Source organism: Oxyura jamaicensis, chromosome 5 (assembly GCF_011077185.1).
Source record: "Oxyura jamaicensis isolate SHBP4307 breed ruddy duck chromosome 5, BPBGC_Ojam_1.0, whole genome shotgun sequence".
In the NCBI taxonomy this organism is placed as follows: Eukaryota; Metazoa; Chordata; class Aves; order Anseriformes; family Anatidae; genus Oxyura; species Oxyura jamaicensis.
The window spans coordinates 20,677,257-20,694,229 of NC_048897.1; the positions used below are offsets into that span (position 1 = coordinate 20,677,257).

Sequence of the window (16,973 nt, forward strand, 5' to 3'; positions counted from 1 at the left end):
TAACAGAATATTCAGGTAATGTAAATCTCTTTTGTGCTTGGTACATGGTTTATGTGGCTTGTTCTGGTACAGTTGGTAAGGGAGTTCTGGGATGTGTCTTTAACATGAAGAAAAAGCTTGATTTTGTTACAGATTTCTCTCAGGCTTTTAAGTAAGATGTTGCTTATATTGGATAGGATGTTATTTACATTTTAATTTTCATTTGTATGATGAAATACTGGCTTTTTCCCAGTAGAGAGAAGATAGACAGTTACTACTGTGTCCTTTTCAATGATGAACATCATTCTTATGATCACGTCATCTATAGCCTTCAAAGGGCACTTGGCTGTGAACTCGGCGAAGCCCAGTTGCATACTACTGCCATAGATAAAGAGGTTAGTGCATTCTGGATGAGTGAAAAAGTAACTTTTTAATTGTTAGGAAGGGTCACTATAATCCTTTGATTATAGTGAAGAAGATCATAGAATCTTCCTTTCTGTGACATGGGAGATTGAGGAGAGACAAAGTCATGTTACAGAATAACTGTTAATCAGCACTTGTAGAAGTATGCCATTCTTCAAGAAAGTTTTAAAACTATATTAATTTTTTCTTCTTGAGAAGGGGAAGAGCTGATTTGCCTGAAGTTGTTCCTCTTGTGTTTGACATATTTTCTTTACTCTTATTTTTCTTCTCAGATAAGAGATGTATGTTTTTTGGACAAATGCTGTTAAAACGTTAAAGGCATATGCATATTCAGTTATATTTAATGAGAACTGTTGAGACTAATGAGAATTTTGCAAGGCTTAGTGTTTTTCCTGGCTCAGACTTCATGCGAGAATCTTAAAGAAAGCTTCAAATCAAACAAATAAAACTAGGAAGAATCCATGAAGGAATGTGGGAGAACCTGTCAATTTTACTATTTTGTTTGTCAAAGCAGTGTCCCATTTAATGTAAATATGGTTTATTCACACCTCTAGTGGAAGGTGTCCATGCCCATGGCAGGGGGGTTGGAAGTCAATGATACTTAAGGTCCCTTCCAACCCAAACCTTTCTTTGGTTCTTTGGTGTTTTTCCTCCCAGGGTGTGTGGGGGGAAGCATGTTCTGTGTGTGGCTTAACTGCAGCTGTATTTTTTAAACTCACAAAAATATAAAACTTAAGTATTTGCACCCACAAACTTTCTATAGCTGAATATGTATTTGATCTATATTTACCTATAGAAGATCTTACTAATATTAGAATCCTGTTTTAGTCTATAAACAGTATTTTCTTTTTGTGTCTTTCTTTGTTCAGGTAATGGAAATTTAATTGCATTCTGTTTGTAGTTGCTTTGTCAGTCCTATGTAATTACAATGTTTCTCTTGTAGTTACAAGGTTTGTAAAATATGTACCAGGTATGTAACCATATATGATTAATAGAGAAACTTTAAAGGTTACATTTGATGTTCTTTGAATTATGAGGGTTTGTTTTGATTGAAGCCTAGAGTTTAGATTCAGTGTTGATCAGACATTTTACAAAGCACCCAATACAGTTTGGGATTAGGACGTATTGTTTAGTTTGTAACAAATCCACAACATACAGCTACTTCCTAACATGTAATTTCGCTTTGTAGAAAACTTGTTTTGGAAGTCCATACCTCAGATAGCCATTGAGTGGAATTTGAGGACTAAGTTGATGCTGTTCTTGGCTTTATTGAAAGAACTATAAAACCATACTTTAAATTTATCTTCCTATTCTTTAAACAGGAATAAGAAATAGTAGGAAAGATTGTAGAAAAGCAATTCAGGACTGAGTGTATTTTGTGTTAGGAAGAAAGTTAATCTGGTTTTTAGTGACAGTATTCTGTGGAAATCCATCTTGTCTGTTTTACTCTGTACGTGCATTATCAAATAGTATTGATATATCAAAAGTTCCCTTTAGGATGTTCCATTGCTAATTCAAATAATTATTAAAAAACAAAACAAAAAAAAACCACTTAATTTTGATTTGCTTCTAGATGTCTAAAAGCACTGTAAGTGATGTTGGACCCAGTTTCCACAAACAAAAAAACATACCCAGAGTCAGGCTTGTGATTTTTTGGTTCTGTTTTAAATTGTTCTTGTATTCAATAATTTCTTTAAACAGGGTCGGAGAGCTGTTAAAGCAGGGCGTTATGCCTCTTGTCAGGAAGCAAAAGAAGAAATTAAGGTAACTTCCTAAAATATTTACTCAAAAAAAAAAAATCAACCTAATCATTATTACTATCAAAGACTTCTCTGTTGTACAGTCTTAAAGTTAGTATTTCCATGCTTTTCTAACCTGTCTGTGAATTTCTTAAAATTGAACTTACCCTATCACGTTTGGTATGGATACATGTCTTCCGAAAATAAATGTGGTGATTTATTTTTATGCTAGGGTTTGCCATTAGCATGTGCTTGGGGGAGGTAATGGATGTTGGAGACAAAAATGGAAATTCATGTTATCTTTTATATATACTAATTCTTACCTGATTCCTAGAGGCATTCTGAAAATGTTTCTCAACGACCACTTCATGTGGAGGTTCTGCATTCTGATGTTATGGCTCACCAGAAGTTTGCCTTGCGCCTTGGCTCTTGGCTAAATAAACTCATGAGCTATGCAGGTAAGTATAACTAACTGTGTTACAACGATGCCATGTCAGAATTTTAGTAATTTTTGAAAAAATTTCTCTTCAGCACTGTTATATGTTATACCCCCTTATAAAAATACGAGCCTTCTCATTTCCTCTAGATTTTTTTTCATCCCCAGTTTCGGAATCACATGGTCTATTTTGGTGACTTCTTCTGCTTAAAAGCTGCAGTCCCAAGTACTAGGGGAAAGCTGCAGAACATCTGTCAGTGAAAGCATACATCTTCTACTTGAATTAATTCCTACGTCAGGTTTGATAGCTGTTAATTAGACGCTATCAGTTAAAGAAAAGGAAATTAAAAAAGGCTTTAGTTTAAAAACTGATCCAGTAGTGGAAATATTATTTTAAATTCATAGATTGCTCTGGTGCTTGATGACGTCTGGTTTTAAAGAAGATTACGCTTAATTTCTTGTCTGAATCTGTCTAATTTTGATTACTATTGTGTTTTGTCATATCTGTGTTAAGCCAAACTAAAGCCATTATAAAACTTTTCACCTTACAAGCATGCATAGATTAAGCTCTACTCACTGCTTTGATATGTTAAATCTGTGGGTCTGTTTTATGCTCTATTGTAAGGTTAGCTAATAAAGTGATTTTTTTATCTTTTTCTGAATGCTTTCTTCCTTTTCAATCTTTCCCTTAAAATGCAGATATCAGAATTGTATTTTTTTTCTTCTCACAATATATATATTGCAAATTTTAGCTATTTTCAACTATACATTTATTTGACTGATTGTTTTGTTGCTGGTTTGAGTTCCCCAACCTGTTCTTTTGATCAGTACAAATTCCTGACTGTGTAATTGTTTATTTCAAGGTGTCTAGTAAAGTACTCTGAAAGCTTGTTTCTTACCCACATTTTTCTTCCTTGATAACTTTTCTTAGTTTTATGAGGTTACTGCATTTAAAATACCAACTGACAGCTAGGTGTTGACTCATCAGTATGAATGTAGACAAGTCAATGTCAGTGCCCCAGCAAATCCCGAGAATTTTAGTTTGTTTTTTGCTGATGAGATGAGTTAAAATTGAAAAGGAGTCTCCCATGTTGTGTGCGGCATTTTGGCCCAGGAAATTGTTGTAGGTTAACTGGTGCTTTAGTATGTTTTATGTGAGTCTTCAAGCACAAACACTGAAGTGTAATGCTCTTCCTGTCCTTACTCTTCTGGATTGTATATTGTAAATGCTTGGAGAACCTGATGTTCTGTACTCAGCTGGAACTTTTTGGTAATCTGTTGGTTCCTGTTTCTTTCCTGGTTTTGCTTCATGTGGTAGAATAGTGACTGAAAAAGATTCTTTATTATTTGTTTCCATGCTGTCAGAATCTTGATTCCTGACACTCCATTATCCTTCTGAAATTTTTAATGTAAGAGCTCACTTCCAAACTTCAGTGACCAGTGGAGACTCCGATGTGTTGATCCAGAAAACTGCTTCAGCAAATACTGTATTGACTGATAGGTGAAAAAAGTGCAAAATAATGTCCTGAAATCCTAGAAAAGACCGTATTGCAGGGACCTTGGCCTAGCCTGTGCATTTCTGTGCTGGCATAGTGAGAATCTGCTCTGTAAAATTGTCTAAGTGATTTCGTTCTAAAGCATTCTTCTTCACTGGATCAATTTAATAGAGTGAGCAAAAAATAATAGGGGAAAATTAGTAAAGATAGTGTATGTAGGGATATGTCCACTGAGAGGGCCAGTTAAGAGCTAATATATAATTAAGTGCCTTTATTCCCTTAAGAACAGAATTCCTTACTTCTCTTCTTATTGGTTTGTATCATTTAATTATCAAAGTATTCTTGTACAAATGATTCATTATATCCCTATAGGCGACTTTCGACAGATCTTTTGTCAAATATGTCTCAAAGAAGAAACTGGATCTGGAAAGCCATGTTCCATAAGCAAGTTGATGCTTTGGGATGCAAAACTTCATAAAGGTTTGTGTATCCATGTTCCTATAAGCTGAGGAGGCAAATTCATCTTTAATCTATTTAACCAGTGTGTAAAAATAAGTGTTATGCATGTGGCACTACTTTCTTTATAGTGTTCATATTATGCTTTTTGATACAGCCTTTATTTTTAAGGCTGAGATAATGGATATTTTGGGTACTTAGGTGCTTTCTTTATGAAGAAAAATTTCACAAAATGCTACTTTATTCTTTTTTACAATAAAGTGAAGTAAGGTGTATTGGTTCTTTACAGGGGCAAGGAAGGTTCTTCATGAACTTATCTTCAGTAGTTTTTTCATGGAAATGGAATACAAAAAACACTTCGCTGTGGAATTTGTAAAGGTAAATTGTTATTTGCTTCTTATGCTATGATTTTTTATTAGATGTGTAAAATTTCCCCAAAACCTAATAATTACTTTGATAAAAATAAGTTATGAACAAACAGAGCTTCAACTACTACTAGTTCAGTGTTTAAAGAGTGTATTAAGTCCTGTGTCATTAGTTTGTTCCTTATGATCATACAAGTATAGATGCATATTATGAATGCAGTATTGTTAGTATTATCTGTATAGTTTGAAATAGCAGTTAGAGTGCAACTGGTCAGTCTTTCTATAAAATAGTCCAATAGTTAAGAGAGACAGAATGTAAGACCAGGATTTTTTTTATTGTTACGAGTTTTTAATTTTAATGAAGATGACTGACACTTCGTAGTTTTCCCTGGACTGAAACAGAACAAATGAAGACTTAAATGATTCATTGTACACTTTTTGTAGACAACTGTTGAGTAACTGTCAATGCAGTTCACTAGAAAAGGAGGAAGACTTGGTTTATAATAATTTAATGTCTCGATTCTTTTTTCAGATACTTAATTTCTTGGATAAGATTAGTTGTAGGAGATAAAAAAAACTTTAGTCTGTCAGAGCAATTAATTTTATGTTTATCTTCAGTGCTAAGGGCACATGTTAAATATGCTGTTGCATTGAGAACATTGGCATTTTTGAGCTGCTTCTGTTAGAAGGAAAAAAGGACACTTGAAATATAATGCTTGCAAATAAAAAGTGAAACATTTTAAATTAAACCTTGTTTTATTTATTTAATTTCCCCAATATTCTCTTTTCCCAGTATTACAAAGCATTGCAGAAAGAATACATCAGTGATGATCATGACAGAGTTCTCTCTGTGACAGCACTCTCAGTTCAGATGTTCACTGTACCTACTCTGGTATGTGCAGCCTGTCTACTCTGGGAATGTAAAGTAAATGTAAGAATGGCTAGCAGTGCCACACTTACTGTGCAGTACTGTACTTGACAGAGTCATTATAATTGCTGAGTTGAAAACGAATGATTTTGACTTCTAAGGTCAATATGAAAGCATGAGCCTGAGTTTGTGATAATCTGTTACAGAAGATAGAGGGAATGGAAGTAAGTGGAACTTCTAGGCAGCGACGTTCTCTGTATTAACTTTGTATGTTGAATTTACTGTTCCTGTTAACCTTGAGTAGCGTTAAAAACTTTTGGAGTCAAAAAATGATTAAATGCCTCTTTATGCAAGTGAAATATGTTAAATCCTCTGGGGATAAAAATAGCATACCTGTATTTTTAAAGGTTATATGTTACTTTCAGTCCTTTTCTATGTGATCTCTCTAGAAAGAATTGTATGTCCATTAGACTGATGCTACCAAAGTAAATAAAACATGCCAAGTTAATACAAATCATTTTCATACATAATAAATACTATAAGAGCTTTTGCAGCTTTTACAAAATTTTTAGTTGACAAATACTGTTTTCAAAAGAAAAAAAAACCTGACTGTTCTTCCCAATAGAAATAGGGAAGAAAAATGTTTTAACTTTAATTCTTGCAGGCCCGCCATCTTATTGAAGAGCAAAGTGTAATTACCACTATTACAGAGACACTCCTAGAAGTCCTTCCAGAGTATCTAGACAAAAATGACAAGTTCAACTTCCAAGGTTACAGCCAGGACAAACTGAACCGGGTATATGCAGTAATATATGACCTAAGGTAAGCATAAAGTTGAGAAGCTTGAACAATTCTTAAACTGGAAGTACGATGAGGTGTTTCAGTTCAGGAATCTGATGATAAAACTGCTTTAAAAAACAAAACAAACAAACAAACAAAAAAACGCAAAACCAACCAACCTCCCAATTCTTCTCCCAAAAAAAAAAAAAATAATAATAATAATAATTCTAAGGTTTTATTTTTAGGTGGAAAGCTGAACATCTTTAAATACTAAAATTATATTCTGTATAGACAGTTTTTAAATGATTTTCACTGATATCATTTCAAATAACAATCTTGTTAACAAAATACATCTACTGTAGGACAGTATGGGAAATTTGGCTTCTATTCACTATCATTCTGGGAAAGCTGTATAATCTTCATCTGCATGGTGTTTTCCAGCCTTAAAGGTCCCAAGTTACTCTCGCTCAATGAACTGAATAATGTAAAAGCAAAACACCCAAAGTATCTTGGACTTCAAAGTCTGTTAACTTGAAATAATGGAGTTGCACCAAGCACCTCTAGTATTTCGTGAAAACTAAAGGAAGAGTTTGAGATGGGGAAAGTGATGTAATTTGATGGTGTTGAATATTATTTTACAATTAATACTTTGAATTCAAAAATAAGCAGAAGAGAAATCTGAGCAAAATAAGATAATGTTTTCTTTGGGGACAGGTATGTCTTAATCAGCAAACCTACAGTATGGACAGACCGGCTGAGGGAGCGATTTTTAGAAGGATTTGTTTCTTTCCTAAGGATTTTAACTTGCATGCAGGTACAAAAATTTACATAATATCTTTCTAATTTGCTGTTATAAAGATACCACAATGCTTTTGTTTGCTCATCTTTTTGTCCATAGCAATATTGTGGATGTAAACATATGATGAAGATAAATTCTTCAATCCTGTCTTGGGTGGGTGAAAAAGTTAACGTTTACTTTATAGAAGTAATGTTCATTAATTTTAGGTACATCTGAACAATCTGTATTTTACCATTTGCTTATGGGATTTTCTGTTGTTTTAAGCCTGTGATCAGTGATCTAGCTTGAGTATTTTGTGGCATCTCTATTTCAGGGAATGGAGGAGATAAAAAGACAGATTGGTCAGCACATAGAGGTGGACCCTGACTGGGAAGCAGCCATTGCTATACAGATGCAGCTAAAGAACATTCTCTTGATGTTCCAAGAATGGTGTGCCTGTGATGTAAGCAAATTGATTATCTGGGGTTCTTACACACGTGCCTTTTGTGAATATTACTGAGGACTTTTTAAGTAGTAGCTTTTTAAAGAAGCTCAGTGTTGTACAGTACAGGCTTCCCCCTCCCCCCCCCCCAAAAAAAAGGCTGAAAGCATTAATCTGTGGTATGACCCTGAGAAAGGGGATCCCAGGATATAATCTGGTTGACAAAACTGTAGAGTATCAGACAAATTGCAAAGAGGAAGTACTTCTCACCATTCAATACTTTGTGTATTAGGTTCATAGTGAGCTGTCAGTTTGAAAAATTTGAAAGCATATGGTGTTCATTTTAATTGCTTAAGTAGAACGCAGAAGCTTTGCACTAATTGCGTGATTACCCTGTAAATTGTCTTATTCAGTACTGGAGTTAATCCCTGTGCTGTGGGAAAGGAGACTGTAAAAATCTTACTTACAAGCTGTTTTGGGGTGAGTTGCTATTTTCTTTCTAGTAGAGAGAGAAAGGAGGAACTACAACTGCAAACTTATGATGCAGTTTGGAGTACAAACTAGTCAAACTGTTAAAATTGTTCAGCAAGTGCATAGATATCACAGATAAGTGCATAGATATCAGAGTGTTTGACAGAGTAGCTCTTTGAACAGAAGCATATTCTTAGTTAGCTTTAGCTGATGCTCTGTTGCTCCAGTCCAGTACTTCTCAGTATTAGGAAACAGTAGTAATTGTGTGGATTTGTAGTAACTGTTTGCTCCACCAGGAAAAAAAACAGGCGAGCAATTTTAGTGCATATTTCATCGTTTTTGAATATAACTCTATGTATTTGTTTTAAATTCTAGGAAGAGCTGTTGCTGAGGGCCTACAAAGAATGTCATAAGGCTGTGATGAGGTGCAGCACTAACAGCAGCCGCTTACGGGAAAAGACAGCGTTTCACTTATGTGGCCATACTCTGGAGAGCAGACCTTACAGAGTGTCTTTAGATCCTGTCAGCATACATTTACCGCTGTCTAGGACTCTTGCAGGTAGGTGGTGTTTCTTTGTTTTGATAGCTATTTGAATTAGGTTTCTCTTCCCGCTCGTTTCTTTTTTCTAGAAAAAGCATTTAGATTAAACGCTTCACAAATCAGTTGCTATCTGACTTTTTGACATTTTCACAATCAGGTGACCTTGTTCACCAAATACCCCCTAAGGGAAAAACGTTTCGCAAAAAAGCACTTGCTGTATAGGTTGGAGGATATTTTTTACACAGGAGAGAGAAGAAAGCAGACAAGAAGGAATCATTTTATGTTTTAATAATATAACATTAGATCTTTTTTCTAAATTACTTGAATTTCTGTTTCTATTCCTACTTACAATATCTAAATGAACAGTCATCACTTCTGTATCTCAAATTTATTTTCCAGCCATATATATTTTAAGCCTGTAAAAATGCCCCTTCTAAAAGACGTGTGTTTGCAGCATTCCAGGACAGATTTCCGGTCAGAATACAAAGGACCATAGCAGTGGGTGATCCCCAGTTTGTCTACAATACAAACTAAATCATACACTGTTGTTAAGCTGCAGATTCTTTTTCACATCTTTTGCTACCAAGAATGTAGCAAAGATGGTAATCTGTTAAGCCTTGTAGTATAGAAATTCTGTTGTTACTGACATTATGCAATTTAAATGTGAAATTAAAAGCTGGTTATACTATTTATGTTCTCCGCGTAAGTGACTTTAATGAATTCATTATATGAATAAATTTATTCATTAAAAAAAGGAATTGTAGGATTGGTAAGAACTGTTGTGATAATGTAATAGATCTTCTATCTTAAAAAAATACAATTATAATAATGGAAGTAACAAATCTTTCCTAAATAAATTTTAACTTTTTCTTTTAGTTCTCTGAATTGCAGGCAGTTTAGCTAACTTCTGGAATTGGTTGGAAGACAAACTTGAATGAATTTGATATATTTTATTTTTTTTTCCCTATTTCTTTTTTAGGTCTTCATGTACGATTAAGCAAGACTGGAAGCATATCAAGATTACATGAATTTGTTTCTCCTGTAAGATTTACTTATTTACTCAAATGATGCTTGTGATTTATACTCCAGGAAGGAGAAAGCTTAAAATTTTATCTTATAACTTTCATAACAGCTTATTTTGCAACTTGGAACACGTCTTTGTGAAGACTTACACTTAAAAATCACTGACTGATTTATTTTTTTCCTTCTTCCATCTTTCTATCCATTTTCATTTTACTTCTAGGAAGAATTTCAGGTGGACCTGCTAGTAGAATATCCTTTGCGATGTCTTGTTCTGGTTGCTCAGGTAGCTGCAGAGATGTGGAGAAGGAATGGACTCTCTCTGATAAGCCAGGTACTCTCTAGGTTATACAGTAGTGACTTGGTCCTAATGGCGTATGCAGGTGTATCTGAGTATTGTTTTCAATGGTAGTTTCATCCAGCGTAGAAATATGTCATGGGGTTACTCCTATGAAAATTTACTAAATAAAAGGATTTCTAGATACGAATTTAAGTAACTTGGTTTTATTTCCCGTTTTATCGAAGACTTTGCCTGCCTGTGTTAGAAAACTGTTTTGATCTCTTTTAGTACTGCTTCTGGCTTCTGTGAAATGGTCATTTACTGATGTCTACTATAGACTACTTTCAGATCTGTTAAAGAAATTGTTGTATAAGTATTGTTGCTTATAACAGAAAATTTTAAATATTTAACTATTTAATCTCATATCAAACTTCTTCTGAGAACCATATAGCTCGAAATAACAAACATTTGATAATACTAGTGGGCTTTTTTGTTGTAAGAGTCTACCCATAAGTACTTCTATTGTGTACTTTAACTTAATTTTTTTTGTCTTTGAAAGATTTTTTTTTATTTATCTTTCACAGAACCTTTTGGTGAAATCAAAGGAAATATTGGGAGCTCCCTGTAGAATTTGTCTGTCAGAACTGGGGTAGGAAAAGGAAAACACGATTTTTAATGAGAAGAAGGGGTTAGAATTATGTTGTTTTGAGCGTGGCTGTGAAAAATCTAATAAGGCATAGATTTTCTCTGAAAAAAGTGAAAAATGATTTTTCACTTCTATCAAAGTACATTTGTTCTGAAAGAGACACGGGACTTTCCCTTACCTTAATAAAGGTGCTTTACAACTTGCAAAAGTCTCAAACAGGCTTTAACTGGTGCATTGGTAGTGCATTACATCAGCATTTACGTTACTTCTCTGCTTAAATTTTGTTTTCATACTTCTCAGGTATTCTATTATCAAGATGTTAAATGCAGAGAAGAGATGTATGATAAAGACATCATCATGCTCCAGGTATAATGAGTCACGCAAAAAATGATTCAGATCATAACATGCCCATGCTTTTAATCTTAATTAAATTTGTATCGTTGTAAAATATTTTCTCATTAGAAGGGTATTTTTATTATATTAATGAAGAATTTTAATGGTAACTGATTCATATTTATTTTTTAGATTGGTGCATCTCTTATGGATCCAAATCATTTCCTGTTGCTCATACTGCAGAGATACGAGCTTGCTGATGCTTTCAGAAGGATCAAGCCCACCAAAGATCAGGTAAGTGTCAAGTATATCTGCTAATGAATTTGTTTACTTTGAGTGTATGGAACATTAATAGAAAAGGTAGCTACTGTTGATCACTGTATTTTTTTTTTTTTTTGACCATATAAATTCAGTCAACGCAGGACCAAGCAATTAAACAAATCGCACACAATCACAAAATGATTTGGGTTGGAAGGGAGCACTGGAGGCCATCCAGCCCAATCCCCAAGCTCAAGGGAGGCCACTTAGAGCAGATTGCCTGAGACCATATCTGGGGCCTTTTGGAATATTTCCAAGGAGGGAGAATGGGGAATCCTTACCTACAAAGATGAAGACTCCACAGCCTCTTTGGACAGCCTCTTTGGGCAGCCTGTTCCAGTGCTCAGTCACCTGCTCAGTAAAGAAGTATTTCCTGATGTTGAGACAGAAAGGATTTTATATTCCGAGTGGAGGCTTTCTTATTCACAATTAGTAAACAGATTTTGCCCTCTTCGGTGTGCTTTGTTCAAAGTAGCAAGGCACTTCAGGGAAACAACACTATGGGCACAGTGTTAGAATAAAAAGACCAGAGCAATGGCTGTCCCATCTAGTATGTGCCGCCTCTACATGTATTTCTTAGGTTTTCAATTTTTTCAGTATTCCACATTCACAGGGCAAAATGTTTACTGATTGCCTTGTTAATACTGTTTTCATAGGTCATCTAATAAAATACAGGCAAATGTGTTCTCTATAAAATTTCTATATGTAATATTTGTCTATTTTTAGTGAAACTTGCTTGAATTGTTGTGCTGCTTCTTGAGGCTTGAACTTTGATATAACCCTTCCTTTTGGGATACATTTTTCTGTTACTTCTTTTCCTGCATGTGAACCTTGCACTTCAATTACAGAATAATATCTATTCTGCAAGTGCAGACACTTCCAACTCATTAAGAGGAAGGGTTCTTCTCACAGTACAGTGCTTCACTGAAGCAATACATCTCAATACTAAACTTGTTCTCATTTACAGATTTTCCTGATTTCTCTCATTCTTGCAGGAATTGATCAAACAATGTAATGTACTAATAGAAGAGATGCTTCAGATTCTCATCTATGTTGTGGGTAAGTTTGTTTTTTCTCTCTACGTTGGTAGTAATGGATAATTACAAGTTGAAAGAACAAGCTTGATTACTTGAACATAAAATCTGATATGGAGAGTATACTAGAAAGTGCCTATTTTAAATAGATGGTTTGGTAATATAAGCATTTGTCAACTGGAAGCAATAGGTTTTACGTGGCGAAAAAAGCTAATAAGGTAATTTCATAGTTTACTACGAAGGTGGAACATGAGAAGAAACTCTTGGCCTGTTTTTTTTTTTTTTTTTAAGGAAGTGAGGCTAAAAAAAAAAACAACAAAAATTTCTTGTCATCTCTTGGACACTTAGGATAGTGTATGTTTACATTCCCCAGAATTAGCTTTGTAACTGTCATATTTGCCATTCTTTTCCTTTTAATGTACTCCGGTAGGGGAAAGATATGTACCTGGAGTGAGTAATGTGACAAAAGATGATGTTATCATGAGAGAAATCATCCATCTACTATGTATTGAGCCGATGGCGCATAGTGCAATTACCAAGTCCTTGCCTGAAAATGTGAGTCCTGGGTTGCTACATTTTTCCTTAAATTTTTCTAGTTTTATGTCCTTCTCCAGTTTATCTTCCATATCTTCATATGGAAGTATTTCATTTCTGATAAAAAGCTCAGATGTTGGTTTGAGAATTAAAATACAGCATTACAAATGGTGCTACCTTACTGATGTAAACATCGTAGATAGAAGCATGTTCTAATCTGAAGGGATCTGTATGGGGATTGTGCGTTTTGATGAAAAGATGGATTGATTTTTTTGAAAACTATATTTATACACACCTCTTCTAGATTCAAGAACAAAAGTTTTAAAATTATTTTCTTTTTTGGCCCAGTTATGACCGGGCAGCTAGATTCTGTTCTGCCCTGTTTACCATCAATAAACACGATCCTCTAATTTGATTGCTTCAACTTGTTCATTGAAAAGTCATAGCTTTCAAACTTTACCATTCTATTCTAATTGTTGAAAATGTATGCACAAGGGAGAGGTGTGGTTTAGATTTTATAGTTGGTGCAAGCTTTCAGGGACAACAATCAATGCCCAAAACAGATTGTTTGAAAATATAATACCCTGGGTTATAATCAGAAACCAATAACACATAATCCACGCTGACTATTTTTAGGGGGTGAAACTTTTTTTTTTCCCCTCCATTGAGGTTGGGTAAGGCACTGCTCTGTTCAGGGAGATCAGCTTTGTTATAAATCAAATTTTACATGAGCAGATGAAAGTATTTGAAAGTCTTTAGTACTTCCTTATAACTTGCCGGTTATGAATATCTGCTTTCTGAGTAACAACGGGCAAAATAATTAACGAATTAGAGAATTGTTCTAAATCTGCATGTCTGTTTTTGTTGTTCATAATATAATGATTCAAATATCTTCAGTATTATACACTTATGCCAAACTAAATTTTTTACCAGGAGAACAATGAAACTGGCTTGGAGAATGTAATTGATAAAGTGGCTACATTTAAGTAAGTTCGTACTACTGTTTTATAAGTACCTTGATCATGAAATTAGATAGCTTATATGGGCTAAACAAGCTGTGCGGTACTCTCCATTTAGCTAATATTTTATGTCTTTAAGTATACATACTTCCGAATATGCGTAGGAAAGAAAAGTGTATGGAATATTTGAAGCTGCTGCTTCTCTCCTTTTACTCCTCTCATCAAATTCAGTTTGAGGAGCCTCAGGAGTTTAGTGATCTCATGTCCTAGTGGGAAAATCTTCAAAAGTTCATTTAATTTTAAAGATGGTTGGGAACCTTAACAACTCATTGTACTTCTTGATGATCACCTAATCATTGATTTAACGTCATTTATTTACTAATGTGCTATTTGGTATAGCTTTCAGATGAGAGTTTTTTTTTTTTTTAAAAATAAGTACACATGCAAAACAGGAAAACAGTTGCGACAGTTGAGAAGAACTAGTTCAAATGTCTGCTATTTTTTGTCACAGGAGTGTCTTGTAATTTTAATTGTTTTAGTATACCTTATTTGAAATCTTACATTGGTTATGTTTAATCAATGTCAGCTATAGGTGTACCTAGAAATTTTGCTGTGGGAATTATATGGAAGATTCAACATACATTCAATATATATTCCATATTATATGGATCTGATAGTCAGCAGTCTTCAAAATTAAAGACTCAAAACTGTACCCACTCTATAATCCTTAAGTTAACAAAGTAACTGTCACTATTATATTCACTATTCGCATTTTCTCAGAAAATAAATCCTGTTACTGGTTTGTGTATATTCAAAGATGTGCTGAACATACATTATTAATCTGTATGTCATGAAATATTTCTTTTAAGGAAACCAGGAGTGTCTGGCCATGGAGTTTATGAACTGAAAGATGAATGCTTGAAAGAGTTCAATATGTTCTTTTATCACTATACTAAGACCCAGCACAGTAAGGTAGGCAGCGTAAGAATCGCTCTCAAAGGTAAAAATAGCACGATTATCACTGTCTAATGAATTTTGGTGAATCAAAGGAGTTCATGGAATCTAAAGAAACTGATAAGAGTGTATACAGTTCAATAGAAGTGTAGAACTCAAGTTAAGTTAATGTTGTTGATACAAATTGATGTGGTGTGGCTTGTAATATTTTTCCCATGGTGACTTCTGTGTTAACTCCCTTAACTGCTAAGAACAGAATGTGCTGAGAATTGTCCTTGAATTTGAAGAAACAAAACATTGCTTTTATAAGTTTTATTGAAGAAGAAAGTATGTGCTGCTATTTATCTTTACTACAAAATGAAATGCAAAATTCAGTATTGTTATGGTTTAACCCGGCTGACAGCTAAACACCACACAGCCATTCACTCATCCTCCCCCCTTCCTATCTGGGACGGGGGAGAGAAATGGGAAAGTGAAGCCTGTGAGTTGAGATAAAGACAGTTTATTAAGATAGGAAATAATAATAGTAATAATGGCGTGTATGGAACAAGTAATACACAATGCAATTGCTCACCACCTGCCAACCGATGTCCAGCCCATCCCTGAGCAGCTGCCCCCCCCACTCTGGCTAGCCACCCCTATATATTGTTCAGCATGACGTCAGATGGTATGGAATACCCCTTTGGCCAGTTGGGGTCAGCTGTCCTGGGTCTGTCCCCTCCCAGCTCTTGCTGCACCCCCAGCCTGCCTGCTGGCAGGACAGAGGGAGAAGCTGAAAAGTCCTTGGCTTAGCGTAAGCATTGCTCTGTAACAATTAAAACATCAGCATGTTATCGGCTCTCTTCTCATCCTAATCCAAAACATAGCACCCTATCAACTACTAGGAGGAAAATTAACTCTGTCCTAACTGAAACCAGGACAAGTATAAACAGATTTCATACAAGATTCTAGTTGCATGACCAAATATTGACTTGATATCTTGCCACACTTGATAGATTAGCATTTCTCATTTTTTCACTGCATATTCCTGTAGACATGATAATAAAACAATGCTACCTTTTCTGTAGGCTGAACACACACAGAAGAAAAGAAGAAAACAAGAAAACAGAGATGAAGGTAAATATTTGAAACTAATGTCTCAAACATAATTCATCTAGTGCATGTAGTTTTCTATATAAAATGAGCTCTGTGAGATGTATGGTGACTTGCAATCGATAACAAAGTTTATATTAAATTTGTTGTGATTTGTGGTAATTATAAATAATTAGCATCTGACTTTTTTTTTGTAATTTAGGAATTTTGGAAATGTTAGTTTAATCTCTAGTAGACAAATCAATATAACATAATAACAGTTGATCAATTAAACAACTTAGTCTTTATGGTGAATAAATAGGAGCTGTAAGTTATTTTTGTGAGTAATTTCTGTAGCGCAGACATGATACACAGTAGTATCATCTAGAGAAGGTTGCTGCAGGAACTAATGCTCATTACCCATTCTGTAAATAGCTTGTTTTATAAACCAAAACTTGCTTATTTAAAAGCTGCAAATTTCTACTAACTACATGCTAACTACAAACAAAACTACATGTTTCTGTTGCAACACAAACATTATTTCCCAGTTTACTTTTACCCACTTCAGGCACAAGCATTAAACAAGTTGATCTGAGGAAGACTTTATAAACAATTAAGTAAAATAAACAATTTAATAAAAATCAACTATTGATAACTTTTGTTAATCTGAAAAGATAATTTTTCTCTTCCCAGATTGCCATTTCAGTTGAATATCTTAATTTTTGCATCCCATCCTTGTTTAACTACTTACAAAATGTATCTGATGCAAAACACATTTCATGTATGTCAGTGATACATAAATGACAAGAGGCAGTGCAAACTATTAAAGACTTGCATTTAAAGATTGCTTGTGTAGCTTGGTTTGCCTGTGTTTTATATAAGAACTTATTAGAAGTACTTAATTTTACTAAGATAAAACCTGACTTATGCTCAAATCCAATTGTTTGCCTATTTTTATTAATTGAAAAGATCCAATTGTTCTTTTACTGGTAGTAGTATGCTTTCTGTCTCTACACTTTGCTTGGATCTTTGAGATTTATTTATTAATGC

General features: G+C 34.3%; 1 protein-coding gene across 4 annotated transcripts in view; it reads left to right on the plus strand.

Moving 5' to 3' along the window:
* Nucleotides 1–16,973, plus strand: part of UBR1 (ubiquitin protein ligase E3 component n-recognin 1) — a 63,556-nt gene that overhangs the window by 17,638 nt on the left and 28,945 nt on the right. For 3 of the 4 annotated variants that reach the window (XM_035327248.1, XM_035327250.1, XM_035327247.1), the window contains exons 6-24: nt 233–374; nt 2,104–2,166; nt 2,476–2,599; nt 4,446–4,553; nt 4,819–4,907; nt 5,688–5,786; nt 6,427–6,584; nt 7,257–7,356; nt 7,655–7,783; nt 8,609–8,792; nt 9,754–9,815; nt 10,018–10,128; nt 11,021–11,086; nt 11,246–11,347; nt 12,367–12,430; nt 12,836–12,960; nt 13,873–13,925; nt 14,768–14,870; nt 15,920–15,968. In XM_035327248.1, the coding sequence (XP_035183139.1) occupies nt 233–374; nt 2,104–2,166; nt 2,476–2,599; nt 4,446–4,553; nt 4,819–4,907; nt 5,688–5,786; nt 6,427–6,584; nt 7,257–7,356; nt 7,655–7,783; nt 8,609–8,792; nt 9,754–9,815; nt 10,018–10,128; nt 11,021–11,086; nt 11,246–11,347; nt 12,367–12,430; nt 12,836–12,960; nt 13,873–13,925; nt 14,768–14,870; nt 15,920–15,968 (1,931 nt within the window). The remainder of the gene's footprint in view (nt 1–232; nt 375–2,103; nt 2,167–2,475; nt 2,600–4,445; nt 4,554–4,818; nt 4,908–5,687; nt 5,787–6,426; nt 6,585–7,256; nt 7,357–7,654; nt 7,784–8,608; nt 8,793–9,753; nt 9,816–10,017; nt 10,129–11,020; nt 11,087–11,245; nt 11,348–12,366; nt 12,431–12,835; nt 12,961–13,872; nt 13,926–14,767; nt 14,871–15,919; nt 15,969–16,973) is intronic. The other variant, XM_035327249.1, reaches the window with a different exon arrangement.